Consider the following 14,382-nt stretch of genomic DNA (forward strand, 5'->3'; position numbering starts at 1 on the left):
GACTCCTGGACTCACGCTGCTGAGAAAACTAAGTGGCTAGCATAAGGATATCTGATGTGCCCCTATTCAACCACCTCTTTCCCTCATCTCAAGAGAATTACATAGGTACTATGACTCACCTTCTCCTGACTCTCACCCTGTGCAAACCAGTTAATTCTAAAGTTGACAAAGATTTTCTTAAGGTGGCCCCACCCAACCCCCACCCCTCTTTTATTTTGAGACAGAGTCTGGCTCTGTCACCTGGGCTGGAATGCAGTGGCACGATCACAGCTCACTGCAGCCTCAACCTCCTGGACTCAAGTGATCCTCCCACCACATCCTCCTAGTAGCTTGGACTACAGGTGTGTACTACCACACTTGGCTAATTTTCTTTTCTTTTTTTTCTTTTTTGAGACGGTGTCTCGCCCTGTTGCCCAGGCTGGAGTGCAATGGCATGATCTTGGCTCACTGCAATCTCTGTCTCCTGGGTTCAAATGATTCTCCTGCCTCAGCCCAAGTAGCTGGGATTACAGGCGCCCACCACCAAGCCCAGCTAATTTTTGTATTTTTAGTAGAGATGTGGTTTCACCATGGTGGCTAGGCTAGTCTCGAACTCCTGACCTCGTGATCCCCCCACCTCAGCCTCCCAAAGTGCTGGGATGCTGGGATAACAGGCGTGAACCACGGCGCCCCGCCCCTGGCTAATTTTCAAATAAAAATTTTTGTAGAGACAAGGTCTCCCTATGTTGCCTAGGATGGTCTTGAACTCTTGGGCTCAAGAGATCCTCCTGCCTTGGCTCTACGAAGTGCTGGGATTAACGGTGTGAGCCACTGTGCCCAGCTCCTATTCATTTTTGGCACCTTTTCCATCCTACCCTCTTCTCTCCAGTTAACTCAAGAATATCTCTCCTCTACCCTCAATCCAGTCCCTCTCTGTATGAGCCATAAATGTTCTTCATTTTAACTTATGAGAGTAAAACTCTACATTGGAGGCTATGAATTACATATCACACAACTACCAATCACTAGGCATGCTAAGGTAGTTTAGCTGAATCACACAGTATATGCTAAACAAATGCAACTGAATTAAGCGGGGGGCATCACATATTCTAAAGTAAAATTTGGCATAATTATTAGTGATTGATATTTCCATTCAAGATCTTGGGAGTGTCTAGCGTTTCCTGTCAGAATCTCTAAAAGAGACACAATTTATCTTTTCATTGTCTTCTAACTACTTGTCTTTCCCTCAAATCTCAGCATTCAAGGTATAAAATATATTCTTCATTATTTAATGCATTATATTCTGGCTCTTGGCGTGGTGTGGTGGCTTACGCCTGTAATCCCAGCAATTTGGTAGGCTGAGGCAGGCAGATGGCTTGGGCCCAAAAGTTTGAGACCAGCTCGGGCAACATGATGAAACCCAATCTCTACAGGAAAAAAAAGAAAAAAGAAAAAAAAAAATAGCTGGGTGTGGTGGCATGCACCTGTCATCCCAGTTACTCAGAAGGCTGAGGTGGGAGGATCACCTGAGCTTGGGAGTCTGAGGCTGCAGCGAGTGATGATCACACCACTGCACTATAGCCTGGGTGACAGAGTCAGACTCTGTCTAAAAAAAAAAGAAAAACAAAAAAATATAAAAAAGAGAACCTGGCTCTTGGCCCCCACAGTTGTACTGCAAGTACTCGGGAAAAGGTCAGGTATAATCTGCTAGTTGAAAAACCCATTAGTCAATTATCATAAGGTTTCAATAAACAGATATACGTGCAGATGTCCCCAAAATCAATCCCCAGCCTCAACCTCATTTACGTGTATGTGTGTGTGTGTGTAAAATCACGTAATCCTTTACTTTAAACCCCCTGCTGGCTCTTTGCTACAACAAACTAACTTTTTGTCATTGCCATTTTACTCTTTCATATCTCCATCACGTTTTTGTCATTTCCTTTATCTGAAAAGCCTATTCCTCTTGTTTTCCCCCAAACTACTATTCACCCTTCCAAACTCAGATCAAAGGCCACTTCCATCATGAAGCCTCTCTTGAATTCTCCAGGCAGTTAGTTGCTCTTTTTAGCACTTTTTGTACATTTATATTACGAAATTTACATCACATGTCTTTCCCATGAGAATCTGAGTTTTTAAGGGCAAGACCCATATTTGTACTCCAAGGCCCTAGCACTATGACCTGGCCCCTAGTATTTGATTAATAAGTATTACTTGGATGAATGTCATGCTTTTATTTATTTCTTTGCATTACTTTTTAAAACCAGATTTAATTGTATATTACACTACAATGAATGTACTATAGACTAAATGGGGATTAGTGTGCTAGTATAAGATTCTGACATTTATAAAACAGAGACTGAGAAAGTTCATGAAGAAGAACTCATCTTCAGGGAGAAAGAAGTAAACAGCTTGGAATGAATGACCAGCATGACCTAGTAATAATAAAACAAAACAAGCACAAAACCACAACAGACCTTGGTTATCAAGATGATGCTGAGTATTACATGGGATCTGTTATGAGCTTATCTTTGGCTCTTGCCATCTTGGGTCAAATCCCATGTGATGGTGGACGGGGGAGGGTGTCATTTAAAATTGAAAGCTCTTTCTCTAAAATTATCTGTAATACTCTGAGGCATAAGCAGTACTACTTGGTACACAGGTGGAGTGCCACACTAAAAGAAAAGAGAGAGACATTTTCCCCCTACTTTGTCAATGACCACTGTCAAACTCTGGCGTGAAGACAGCAAGTGTAGAAATGCATGGTATTGTAGCAGAGGTGGAGGAACAGTGGTGTGTGCTTGTTTCTGTGAAATGCCCCCTAGTAACTCCCAGAAATATTTCAGAGAGCCCTTATAGCAGATGAGGTCCTGAATGTGTATGTGGAGACAAGAGCCAGCAAAATTTGAGTTTTGTTATTTACGTGAGGCAGTGAGGCCTGGGGAAATGTGGGTTTTGTTTTGCTGTGAAATTATTCTTCCCTAATACATAGAGAGGTTTCTTTTCCTCTGTTGTATAACATTGTTTCTTGTCCCCTATCTGTTCTCAAATGGTAAATCATACCTTCTCATTTATACTGTTATCTTGCTGATACATAAAACTAGGATCATGTGTCTCCTGAGTTGCTCCTGATTTGTGAAATTTAGTTTTCTTGGTTGCCCTGTGCGGTTCTAAAACCAAAATACATTTATTGTTTCCTGGTTTCATTTCTTCATAATGCTTCTCTTGTGTGTTTTTTTTAATGTCTAGAACTATATATCAAATCCAGTCATAGCCAAAATGCTAAGTTAGATATCCACCTATTGCTGAGAAGCCCATTTATATTTACTAACAGTGGGCAAAGAATAAAAAAGTCTGGTTGGTTGAAGAAAGAGAAGCAAGCTCTAAGCATCTATAGCTATTTGGCAATAAAACAGAAGTGGAGTTGTGTATTTGTGTTTTAAGAGTGGTTTTCACTCCCGCAAGGTGTCTCCTCTCTGTGCTTCTTTTTCCTCCAAAGCTTATCTTTGATCTTACAATGACACAGTCAGGAATCCTGATGGGCAATTCTTTACAAAGTAGATGGTAAACATATGCAACTTACTATCTTATGTGGTAACAAAGGCTGTAACAACACAGGATCAAGAAAGATTTAGCAAAATTCACAGAAGATAAATCCATACTAGGTTGTTAAGGAAAAATGAGATGTACCTCTCACCACCAAACTGCTAGAAAGAATAGCCCATATTACATAGACACAAAGGAGAGAGGTGGGTGGTTGGGAGTGGTTACTCTAACTCTATGCTGCACAGGCTTACTGTTCCTATCTCTATTACAGCATATAGAAGATCGCATTGTAATTTGATCACATGGTTTATATTCATGTTTTCCCAAACAGTATGTGAGCTCCTCTAGGCTCCTGTTCGATTTTGTATCCTCAGTACCTAACTCAGTATAATGCACCGAGGAGGCATTCAATAAGATTGCTCAACTGTTGAATGAATATGATCTTCCCTATAGCCTCACCATCTACTCTGCATAGCTCTGTATTCTCTTTTCAGTTCCAACACAATATTGAAAGGATGCTCTTCAAAAAGTCATTAGAAAGCTCCCAAATAGCAAATCATTGGTTTTTACCCTTTTTTATTCCACCAGAGCATATGTCATTGTTAAAAATGTTCACCTCTCCTGCCTTCTTAGTACTTCCCTCTTCCTTTGTTTCTAGGACAATAATGTCTGGATTCTCCTCCTACCTGCCCAATTGCTCCTTGTCTATCTTCTTTTAGCCCCTTAGTGAAGGCGTTTTCAAGGCTCTGTCTTTGGTTTTCTTTTCTCTTAAAAATCCCTATAACAATCCCTTCCCCATCCACACTATATCCAGAACACTCAAAAATCCATTTTGTCATGAAATCTATATTTCCAAGAACCTTCTGGACATCCTGACCTCAATTTTCTGCTATCACTTTCAGTTGAACTTACCGAAAACTGAATTTACCTTCTTCTACTATCACCTCCTTTTCTTGATCTTAATAGTTTAGTAACCTTACGGCCGGGCGCAGTGGCTCACACCTGTAGTCCCAGCACTTTGGGAGGCCAAGGCTGGCAGATCACGAGGTCAGGAGATCGAGACCATCCTTGCCAATATGATGAAACCTCGTCTCTACTAAAAATAAAAAAAATTAGCTGGGTGTGGTTCATGCCTGTAATCCCAGCCACTCGGGAGGCTGAGGCCGGAGAATTGCTTGAACTTGGGAGGTGGAGGTTGGAGTGAGCCGAGATCACGCCAATGCACTCCAGCCTGGCGACAGAGCGAGACTCCTTCTCCAAAAATAAATAAATAAATAAAATAATAAAATAATAATAGTTTAATAACCCAACCGTCTTCTTAGCCAGTCATACTCAAAGCTGTAGGGTTACGGTTGCCTCTTGACTACTCCTCTCCCTCTAAATTATCTCCAACTAAGAATATGACAATAGACTCCTAATTGAATACTTACACTCCTTTAGATTAAATGTTCTAATGCATAACTTGATTGTGTCCCTCCACTGCTTAAAAACCTTCAATAAATCCCCATTGCTTAAAGAATTATAAGTTAACACCTTAGTCTCTCATTCAAGCACTCCATGATATGAAACCAACCTAATTTTCCAGAATTACCTCTATACTTCTATACTATATATATCCTATTTTCTTACTGTACTGTTTGCCATTGTTGAAAAATGCTTTGAACTTTCTTGCCTCTGTTTTTTGTAATGACATTTCTTTTGACTAAAATGCCCACTATCTCCAACTCCAGCTCTCACTGTTGGAATCCCAACTCATCCTTCAGTCTTTTCCTCCATGACCATTTTTTCTGATATATCTGATAATGCATGCTAGTCCCATCCTCTGAAGTCACGAAGTATGTTATTAACACCTCTTGTATGATACTTACTATCTTCTGCCTTATTCTGTATTCTTTCTGTGCTTCTTATGGTTCCTATAATACACAGGGTCTTATAATTAAAGGAAATCTTATCTTAATTATTTCTACATCTTCCCTCATCATGTATAGCACAGTACCTTTTACACAGCAGATATACAATAAATGAATATTTAGGAGCTCATTTCCTAATCTCTGATTTTGACATCAGCAAAGCTTGTGATCTGGGTTAATATTCAGCTAGTATGCACCAGTACAACCAGCGTCACTATTTATCACCTGTGTACATTTCGACTATTTGGGGGCTGTGATACACCAGTTAATATTTTCTTTTTTCTTTTTTTTGAGTCAAGGTCTGGCTCTGTCATCCAGGCTGGAGTGCAGTGGCATGATCTCTACTCACTGCAACGTCTGCCTACCGGGCTCAAGCAATCCTCCCACTCAGCCTCCTGAGTAGCTGGGACTACAGATGATCCTCTCACCTCGGCCTCCCAAAGTGCTGGGATTATAGGCGTGAGCCACCATGCCCAGCCCTTTTGTTTGTTTCTTATTTTTAAAAAAATTGTCAATTATCATTACTGATATGATAGTCTGCCTTGAAATGTCTTTTGGTACTTAACTGAAACAGTACATTCTGCTGAGTGGGCTGGAGGCAATATTTGGAAGCTCCTTCTGAGTTACTAAACATGGTAGGTCTTGGGTAGGCTCAGAGTGGGCGATTTATAATTTAGGCAATTAATCATACCATTTATTAACATTTTGATTTTCTAATGAAAAATACAGACTATCACCTTATTTTGTTTACATATAAAATTAAAAACATTACAATTAGATGGCTGGGCACGGTGGCTCACACCTGTACTCCCAGCACTTTGGGAGGCCCGGGTGGGCAAATCACCTGAGGTCAGGAGTTTGAGACCAGCCTAGGCAATAGGGCGAAACCCCATCTCTACTAAAAATACAACAATTTGGCTGGGCATGGGTGGCTCACGCCTGTAATCCCAGCACTTTGGGAGGCCAAGGTGGGTGGATCACGAGTCAGGAGTTTGAGGCCAGCTGGGCCAACCTGGCAAAACACCATCTCTACTAAAAATACAAAAACTAGTTAGGGGTGGTGGCAGGCACCTGTAGTCCCAGCTACTCGGGAGGCTGAGGCAGCAGAATCACTTGAACCTGGGAGGTGGAGGCTGCGGTGAGCCGAGATCATGCCACTGCACTGCAGCCTAGGTGACAGAGAGAGACTCTGTCTCAAAATATAAACATTAAAAAAAAAAGAAGAAGAAAATAAAAATACAACAATTAGCTGGGCATGGTCGTACGTTCCTGTAATCCCAGATACTGAGGAGGCTGAGGCACGAGAATCTCTTGAACCGGGAGGTGGAGGTTGCAGTGGGCTGAGATCGTGCCACTGTACTCCAGCCTGGGCAACAGGGCAAGACTCCATATCAAAAAATAACATAAATAAATAATAAATAAAAAGATCACAATTAGAAACACAATGGTAGAGCTCTGTATTTTACATAACAGTAATTCCTATCTATCAGCGATGGTAATGAAAATGGCAAGCAGAGCAGTAAGAACATCTTTGCTGATTGTGGTTGACTCTGATTTTAGAGTTTTTTTGGATTTTCCTTTTATTTTACTTTACTTGGGGGAAAATAGCCTTCTTTATAATTTGGCTTTTCTGCTTTTATCTCATCATGCTGAAGTGGAGGTTGTTGGAAAAGATCAAGGATGTCAGTGTTGAACAGGGAAAGTGTAACAATACCAAGTCAATGGGATCTTGGAAAGGAAACAAATCAGGTGCCCAAGAAAGTAAAAATAACAGGGGACTAGCAGGAAAAGATGATCTAGCTAGGAAGGGCTGAGGCAAGGAGGAAATCTGTAAAGTCCCTGGTTCTGCTTCTTCTAGAAGGAGGCAGACAGAGTTTTTTTGGCAGACTTGTAAACTCTGTGCCTTCTGTCCCCCCTCCCTCACTTCCAGCTTTTCTACTGATAACCAAGATGCTTTCCCAACCACTGCCACTGCCTGCCTTCGAGTTTCGTTTTACCTCTGGACATTTGCTTTGGCTGCTGCCACTTGGAACAACTGCCACAGCTAAATCAAGTGATATTTTTAACCCTATGTGTTCATGGAGGCACTCCAGCTACAATCCACAGGAAATCCCAATTTAGATTACTTGGAATCAGTACTATAAAATTATGCAGTTTGTGAATATATTCTTGGTGTTTCACAGTTGACAACACTATATTCCCTTGAGTACCAAACTCACAGAAACCCCATGGAATGAACTCTCTCTCCAAGTACAGTTTTTCTGGAATCAGTATGAGGTGTGAGACTAATCAGACAAGGGCTTTAGCAAATGTGCACTTTTAAAATAAACAGCCTAGAAAAATTATGGCAGTTCTTTTATGGCCCAGAATAACATGTTTTTACTTATCAGCTGCTTAACAGAGAAATGAATTGATACAAAAATTATTTCAGTTCACCTTTCACTGACTACTATTGCTCTGATAGTTCCAGAAAGAGCAGTGAAGGTTTTTATTTTCCTTAAGAGGTAGTAGGGGCTTCTGATGGCATGGTAGAACATTCTCATTTACAGACAAAGGCTGTGGATAAGTGGAATGGCTGCCTCATAGTTATAGATGAGTAGTGCTGCTGGTATTCTGCCATGCAGCATTACCTTAAAAATGAATATGAACTTACAAATACAGATTTCCATTCTTTTTTTCCTCCAGTCTTCCACCCTTTTTGTAGGCCATCTACGATGCATTCATACACATAAAAGTAGTCTTATACTCCAACCAAAACACTTCCTTCCTCTCAATCAAATCTTATCTTTAGGCTAGTCTCTCAGGGATCACCCATAAATAGCAGAGGCAGAATGTTACCCGATATCCATCAGGATTCACCCAAATGTGAAAAAGATGAATATAACTTATATTGTCTTCTGCCATCAAGGTCACCACTGCCAAAAGCTTTCCTGGACAACTATGTTCTGGGCCCCATTTCTCTCACTCGTTTGTTGCAGTACAATGGTTTTAAGAGCTACCAATTTCCATTAAATGACACATGGTAACTTCCAGTCCAAATACATAATATTTTTGGAATTGCAGGCTATTTAAGGCAAATCTTATTAATCTAAATGAAGTAGAGTTAACATATTTACTATTAATTTCCATTTTTCATTTACTTCTCCATAAACTTTACAGCCCATGAAGAGGAGTCTTAAAACCAACATACCTAATTTCTTTCTTTACTTCAAGAAAGATATGAACTAAAAATAGAAAATCTTACTGAGAGGAGGCAGACAGTTCAGCCTACTTGGATTATCCTTAGAGGAGCTATTACATTATTTACTTCTGCCATAGGATATGAACAGAGAAAGTGGACAACTTTCTAGTTCACTTAGGTGAGGGAGGTTGTTTTACTTCTTTTATGTTTTTTCTTCCCCTCAGATCTATTTTCATAGGGTGGTTTTAACTGTTACTAATCAAATACAAAAACAAAAACTTGGGGATTTGAGGGGATCTTGGATTATCTGTGCCTCTCCTCCCTTTATTAACATGGATCACAGAGAACAGACTGAGCTGCAAAACCAAAACTATCTCTAGAAGCAAACATTGTCTCAGTTTCCTTACCTGTGAATAGCTAATGTGATATCCTCAGGGCCAATTACTTTTAATGATTTAATTACATTTATGGTTTTAAACTACTTTCCACCTAAACCACATGCTCATAAAATAACAATTAAAATATTTAATATTAAACACAGTGGGAGTCCGGGTTTCCGATTTTTGCTGTAAAGTCTACAGTTATTTGAAGATACATTTACCAAGTTGAAACTTGCAATCATGTAGATGCCTGCTGAGATTTCACACATGAGCTGAGATCAACTGTTAAAAAAAGTCTTCATGAAGAAGTATTTTTATTTTCCTTATTATTATTTTTTTTTTGGTGTTGCTACTTTGCTCTGAACATTCATATTTTACAATACTATGTGAGGTGGAACGTGTTTTACCTGGATTCCTTGGAATCCGCTTTCGTCGGTCTCTGAATGCTGCACCTGATTGTAAGGCTTCCAGAAGATTATCCATCACACCAGTCTCATCACCCTCTGGTGAAAGGGAGAAATCAGAATTAATCTTGGAGCAATTAAAGTTAAACTACAGGAAAATAAAGGGAAAAACTCCTGTCAGATTTACATAATATCCCTAAATTAAAGATATATATCTGTTTTAACATAATGGATCCTGTCAGTTTCTGGCACCACAGACTACTTTGCTTATTATGCACCATTAAGCAAAATTCATGCCAATCCCACTGTTCTTTCAACTTAAAGACCTTGTCTTTTGTATTATTGATGACACGCTCAGTATGCAAATAAACAGTAGCTGATCAGCTACTGCTGCCTTCCTGTTAAGATTCTTATAAGATATTCCTAAGCAAGAAACCACTGACCCAGCTTAATGCAATCAATGTGCAGGGTGTGATTTGATGAAGCGGAGTTACACAAGGTTAAATACTGATTGTATGAATACTTTCGGCATTCAACCGTCATCTGCGATTATCTTAGAAAACACTATTTGCAAAACACATTTGCATTCAATTCTTACCTAATCCATATCCTTTACCATTTTGAGATGCTGACACCGTGTAAAGAAAAGGTGACCACATTATCTGAAAGGCCACATTTTAACTTTTAGAGACATCAGCCAGAGTCCCACTTCCTTTTTAGAATGCTATTGTGTGTCTACACTTTTCCTGTGGGAAAGAACTGTTAAAGGAGCCATGAGTGGGATGCTCAGAAGATGTTCGTGGAAATTCCTAACAGAAACAGCATTTAAAACATTTTACCCTCCTCCTATCTTTGACAACTCTGGCCATGAAAAACACTTCTAAGACTTGTTAGAGTTTGTCTCAAGGTGTCAATGGCCAGAAAGCCTCTACTACACTGTGCATAATTCCCAGTGAGCTCAGCCTGCTCTTCCTAACTGGCCTAGCTGATGAAAAGGACCCCAAATAGGTGGCTACCTTGAGGGTAGCTAAATGTGTGAGTCTGAGGTAGATGACAATTTGCAGGCAAGAGGGTTAAGAGAAGAAGGAGGGAAGAGGGAAAGGACATTATTTCTGATGCTACTCCAAAGTTAAATCTAAATCCTACTTTGTTTAAAAAATTAACTATGGGGTATGAGATCACAAATGAAAATACATTTTACTTTATTTTAGTTTGAGACTGAGTTTTGCTCTTGTTGCCCAAGCTGGAGTGCAATGGTGCGATCTCGGCTCACCACAACCTCTGTGTCTGGGGTTCAAGCGATTCTCCCGCCTCAGCCTCCCGAGTAGCTGGGATTATAGGCATGCGCCACCACACCCGGCTAGATTTTCTATTTTTAGTAGAGACGGGGTTTCTCCATGTTGGTCAGGCCTTGGTCTTGAACTCCTGACTTCAGGTGATCCACCCGCCTCGGTCTCCCAAATACCAGGATTACAGGCATGAGCCATCGCACCCAGCCGAAAATACATTTTCTTATGGGATAACAGCAAGCTAAAATCTTTTTTGATTATGTTCTGCATTTGATTTGAGACTTCTTCAATGTTATAATAATTTATTCTTTTAAAATAAACTCTCTAGGATGGGGTATTGAATGACAAAAAAATGAAGAGAAACACTGAGGTTCTCAGGTCTAATATTTGGTGAAAACAGGAAAAATGAAGTACAGCCCATTAAGTAAACACGGAAGGGGGATAGTGTACTCGTAGCATTCATTAAGAGGTGGCGCATGGTGGCTCTTGCCCGTAATCCTAGCACTTTAGGAGGCCGAGGTGGGTGGCTCACTTGAGGTCAGCCGTTCAAGATCAGCCTGACCAACATGGTGAAACCCAGACTCTACTAAAAATATAAAAATTAGCCAGGCGTGGTGGTGGGCGCCTGTAGTCCCAGCCACTCGGGAGGCTGAGGCAGGAGAATCATTTGAACTTGAACCTGGGAGGCAGAGGTTACAGTGAGCCAAGATTGTACCGCTGCACTCCAGCCTGGGCAACAGAGTGAGATTCCATCTTCAAAAAAAAAAAAAAAAAAAAAAAAATCATTAAGGTCACAGACACATCTGAAGTATCGCCTGCTCTTTTCAATAGAAAAAAAAAGAAGACCCGAAGGTAGTTTGGTATGGCTAGAATGTACCTGGGAGAATTAAATCGTATGCAATAGACACTTTACAGTTGTTAGATATTTTAATCCTCACAACACACTGGGATAAGTACTGTATGTTTTTCAACTGTGGTGGAGAGGCCCAGGTATGAACTCAGATCAGTCTGATACCAAGCCCAGTCCTCTTTGCTCAATAGCTGGCAGAAGTTGAAATGAACTAGGCATTAGTGGCCAGATGATGAAAGATGAAAATTCTATGATATGGGGCTTGAACACTATTCTATAAGCCGGCAGTATTCACTAAGTATAAAATACAGGCCATAAATGTGAACCACATCAATAATGCTAAATAGTCTAGTAGTAATACTAAAAAAATAAAAAAAGGTAAAATTGATTTTTTTTTTTTCTTTTTGAGCCAGAGTCTCGCTCTGTTGCCCAGGCTGGAGTGCAGTGGCGTGATCTCTGCTCACTACAACCTCCGTCTCCTGGGTTCAAGCAATTCTCCTGCCTCAGCCTCCCAAGTAGCTGGGATTACAGGCGCCCGCCACCACGCCCAGCTAATTTTTGTATTTTTAGTAGAGACAGGGTCTTACCATGTTGGCCAGGCTGGTCTCGAACTCCTGACCTCAGGTGATCTGCCTGCCTCAGCCTCCCAAAGTACTGGGATTTCAGGTGTGAGCTACCTCACCTGGCCAAATTAATTTTTAATACATTAAGTAAACATTCAGCCAAATGTATTTTCAAAATGATGTATTTTACATTCTTCTTATCAGACTAACTCTTAGAAATCTAGTACATATTTACTTCTGCACATGTCAATTCAGATTAGTTACATTTCAGGCACTCAATAGCCACATGCAGATGGTGGCTACTGTACTGGGCATATCAACTATAAACAATAGGAAGTGACCCCATCAGATTTACTCTTTAGAAAGACTTGTTGGATAGCATTGTGGAGAATGACTCAGAGGATGGCAAGACAAAAGGCAGGGGAATTTTGGCAGGGCACAGTGGCTTACACCTGTAATCCCAGCACTTTGGGAGGCTGAAGCGGGAGAATCACTTGAGGTCAGGAGTTCAAGACCAGCCTGACCAACGTGGTGAAACCCCCGTCCCTACTAAAAATAAAAAAAAATTAGCCAGGCATGGTGGCAGGCGCCTGTAATCCCAGCTACTTGGGAGGTTGAGACAGGAGAATCACTTGAACCTGGGAGGCGGAGGCTGCGGTGAGCTGAGATCACGCCACTGCACTCCATCCAGCCTGGGTGACAGAGCGAAACTCCAACTCAAAAAAAAACAAAAAGGCAGGGAAATTTTTAATTGCATAGCGTAATTGTCTAAATAACACATAGTCTGAACTAACCAGAGAGCAAAGTGAATGGAAGGGATGGATATTTTGAAGGCATTAATACAATCAATAGGACTTAGCTGGCAGGAGAAGGAGGGTGAGATTAAGGAGAGGAGTTTAGATGACCAGGGATAAACAAGTATGAGAAAATGTGATCTATTTGATATGTCTAAGGAATATACAAGTAGAAATAATGAAAAAGAAGTTGGAAATGTGGGTCTGAAATGCAAGAGTGAACTCTGGGCTGGAGTCAAAGATTTGGGTGTCACTGGATGGTGGATGAGATTACCTACCCTGAAAAAGTATATTAGAAGAAGGAGAGAATAGAAGATGCAATTCCAAAGAACCTCAACTTTTAAAAAAATATTTAAGAATTTTAAATTGACAAGTAAAAATTTTATACATACACACACACCCAGTATATGATGTGGTTTCTTTTTCTTTCTTTCTTTTTTTTTTTTTGAGACAGAGTCTCCCTCTGTTGCTGAGGTTGGAGCACAGTGGTGTAATCGAGACTCACTGCAACCTCCACCTCCCGAGTTCAAGCGATTCTCCTGCCTCAGCCTCCCAAGTAGCTGGGATTACAGTGTGCACCACCATGCCCAGCTAATTTTTTTTTTTTTGTATTTTTAGTGGAAACGAGGTTTCACCACGTTGGCCAGGCTGGTCTCAAACTCCTGACCGCAAGTGATCAGCCAACCTCAGCCTCCCAAAGTGCTGGGATTACAGGCATGAGCCACCGTACCCCACCATGATGTTTCAATATACATACACATTGTGGAATGACTAAATCAAGCTATTTAACATATGTCGCCATTTTTTCATAGTCAGATTACTTAAAATCTCTGAGCAATTTTTGAATACACAACATATTGTTATTAACTACAGTTACCATGATGTACAATCGATCTCTTGAGCTTATTCCTCTTGTCCAACTAAAATTGTGTGTCTTTTGACTAATGTCTTCCTAATCCCCTCCCCAGAATCAGAGAAACCCAACTTTTAATAGGCAGTCAGGAGAAGCAGAATTGTAAAGAAGACAGGGAAGGAATTTTAGAGATATGTAAGTACAAGAAGGCGAGGACGACAGCACAAGTGAAATTTTATGTATCCTTACAAAAATGATAATTATAAAGACTATGTAGAAAAGTAAATATATGCAAAGTACTGAAAAAAATTTATGATTTACCTAAATAATATGCAAACATAAAAAATGTATAACATTATATTGTTTTATTAAAATTATTTAATGCTATTATATTGTAATTAGATAAAAAGATGGAAAAACAAATATGACAAAAAGTTGAGAGGAGGCTGGGCACGGTGGCTCACGCCTGTAATCCCAGCACTTTGGGAGGCCGAGGTGGGAGGATCACTTGAGCTCAGGAGTTCGAGACTGACCTGAACAACATGGTGAAACCCCATCTTTACAAAAAATACACATACAAAAAAAAAAAAAAATAGCTGGGTGTGGTGGCGTGTGCATTGTATAGTCCCAGCTACT

The 14,382-nt window shown here is 40.4% G+C and overlaps 1 protein-coding gene across 5 annotated transcripts in view; it reads right to left on the reverse strand.

Annotated features, from left to right (window-relative positions):
* Positions 1 to 14,382, reverse strand: part of DIAPH2 (diaphanous related formin 2) — a 947,390-nt gene that overhangs the window by 158,147 nt on the left and 774,861 nt on the right. For all 5 annotated transcript variants that reach the window (XM_033201830.1, XM_033201829.1, XM_033201828.1 and 2 more), the window contains one exon: positions 9,401 to 9,496. In XM_033201830.1, the coding sequence (XP_033057721.1) occupies positions 9,401 to 9,496 (96 nt within the window). The remainder of the gene's footprint in view (positions 1 to 9,400; positions 9,497 to 14,382) is intronic.

Source organism: Trachypithecus francoisi, unplaced genomic scaffold (assembly GCF_009764315.1).
Source record: "Trachypithecus francoisi isolate TF-2019V2 unplaced genomic scaffold, Tfra_2.0 Lachesis_group6, whole genome shotgun sequence".
Taxonomy (NCBI): domain Eukaryota; kingdom Metazoa; phylum Chordata; class Mammalia; order Primates; family Cercopithecidae; genus Trachypithecus; species Trachypithecus francoisi.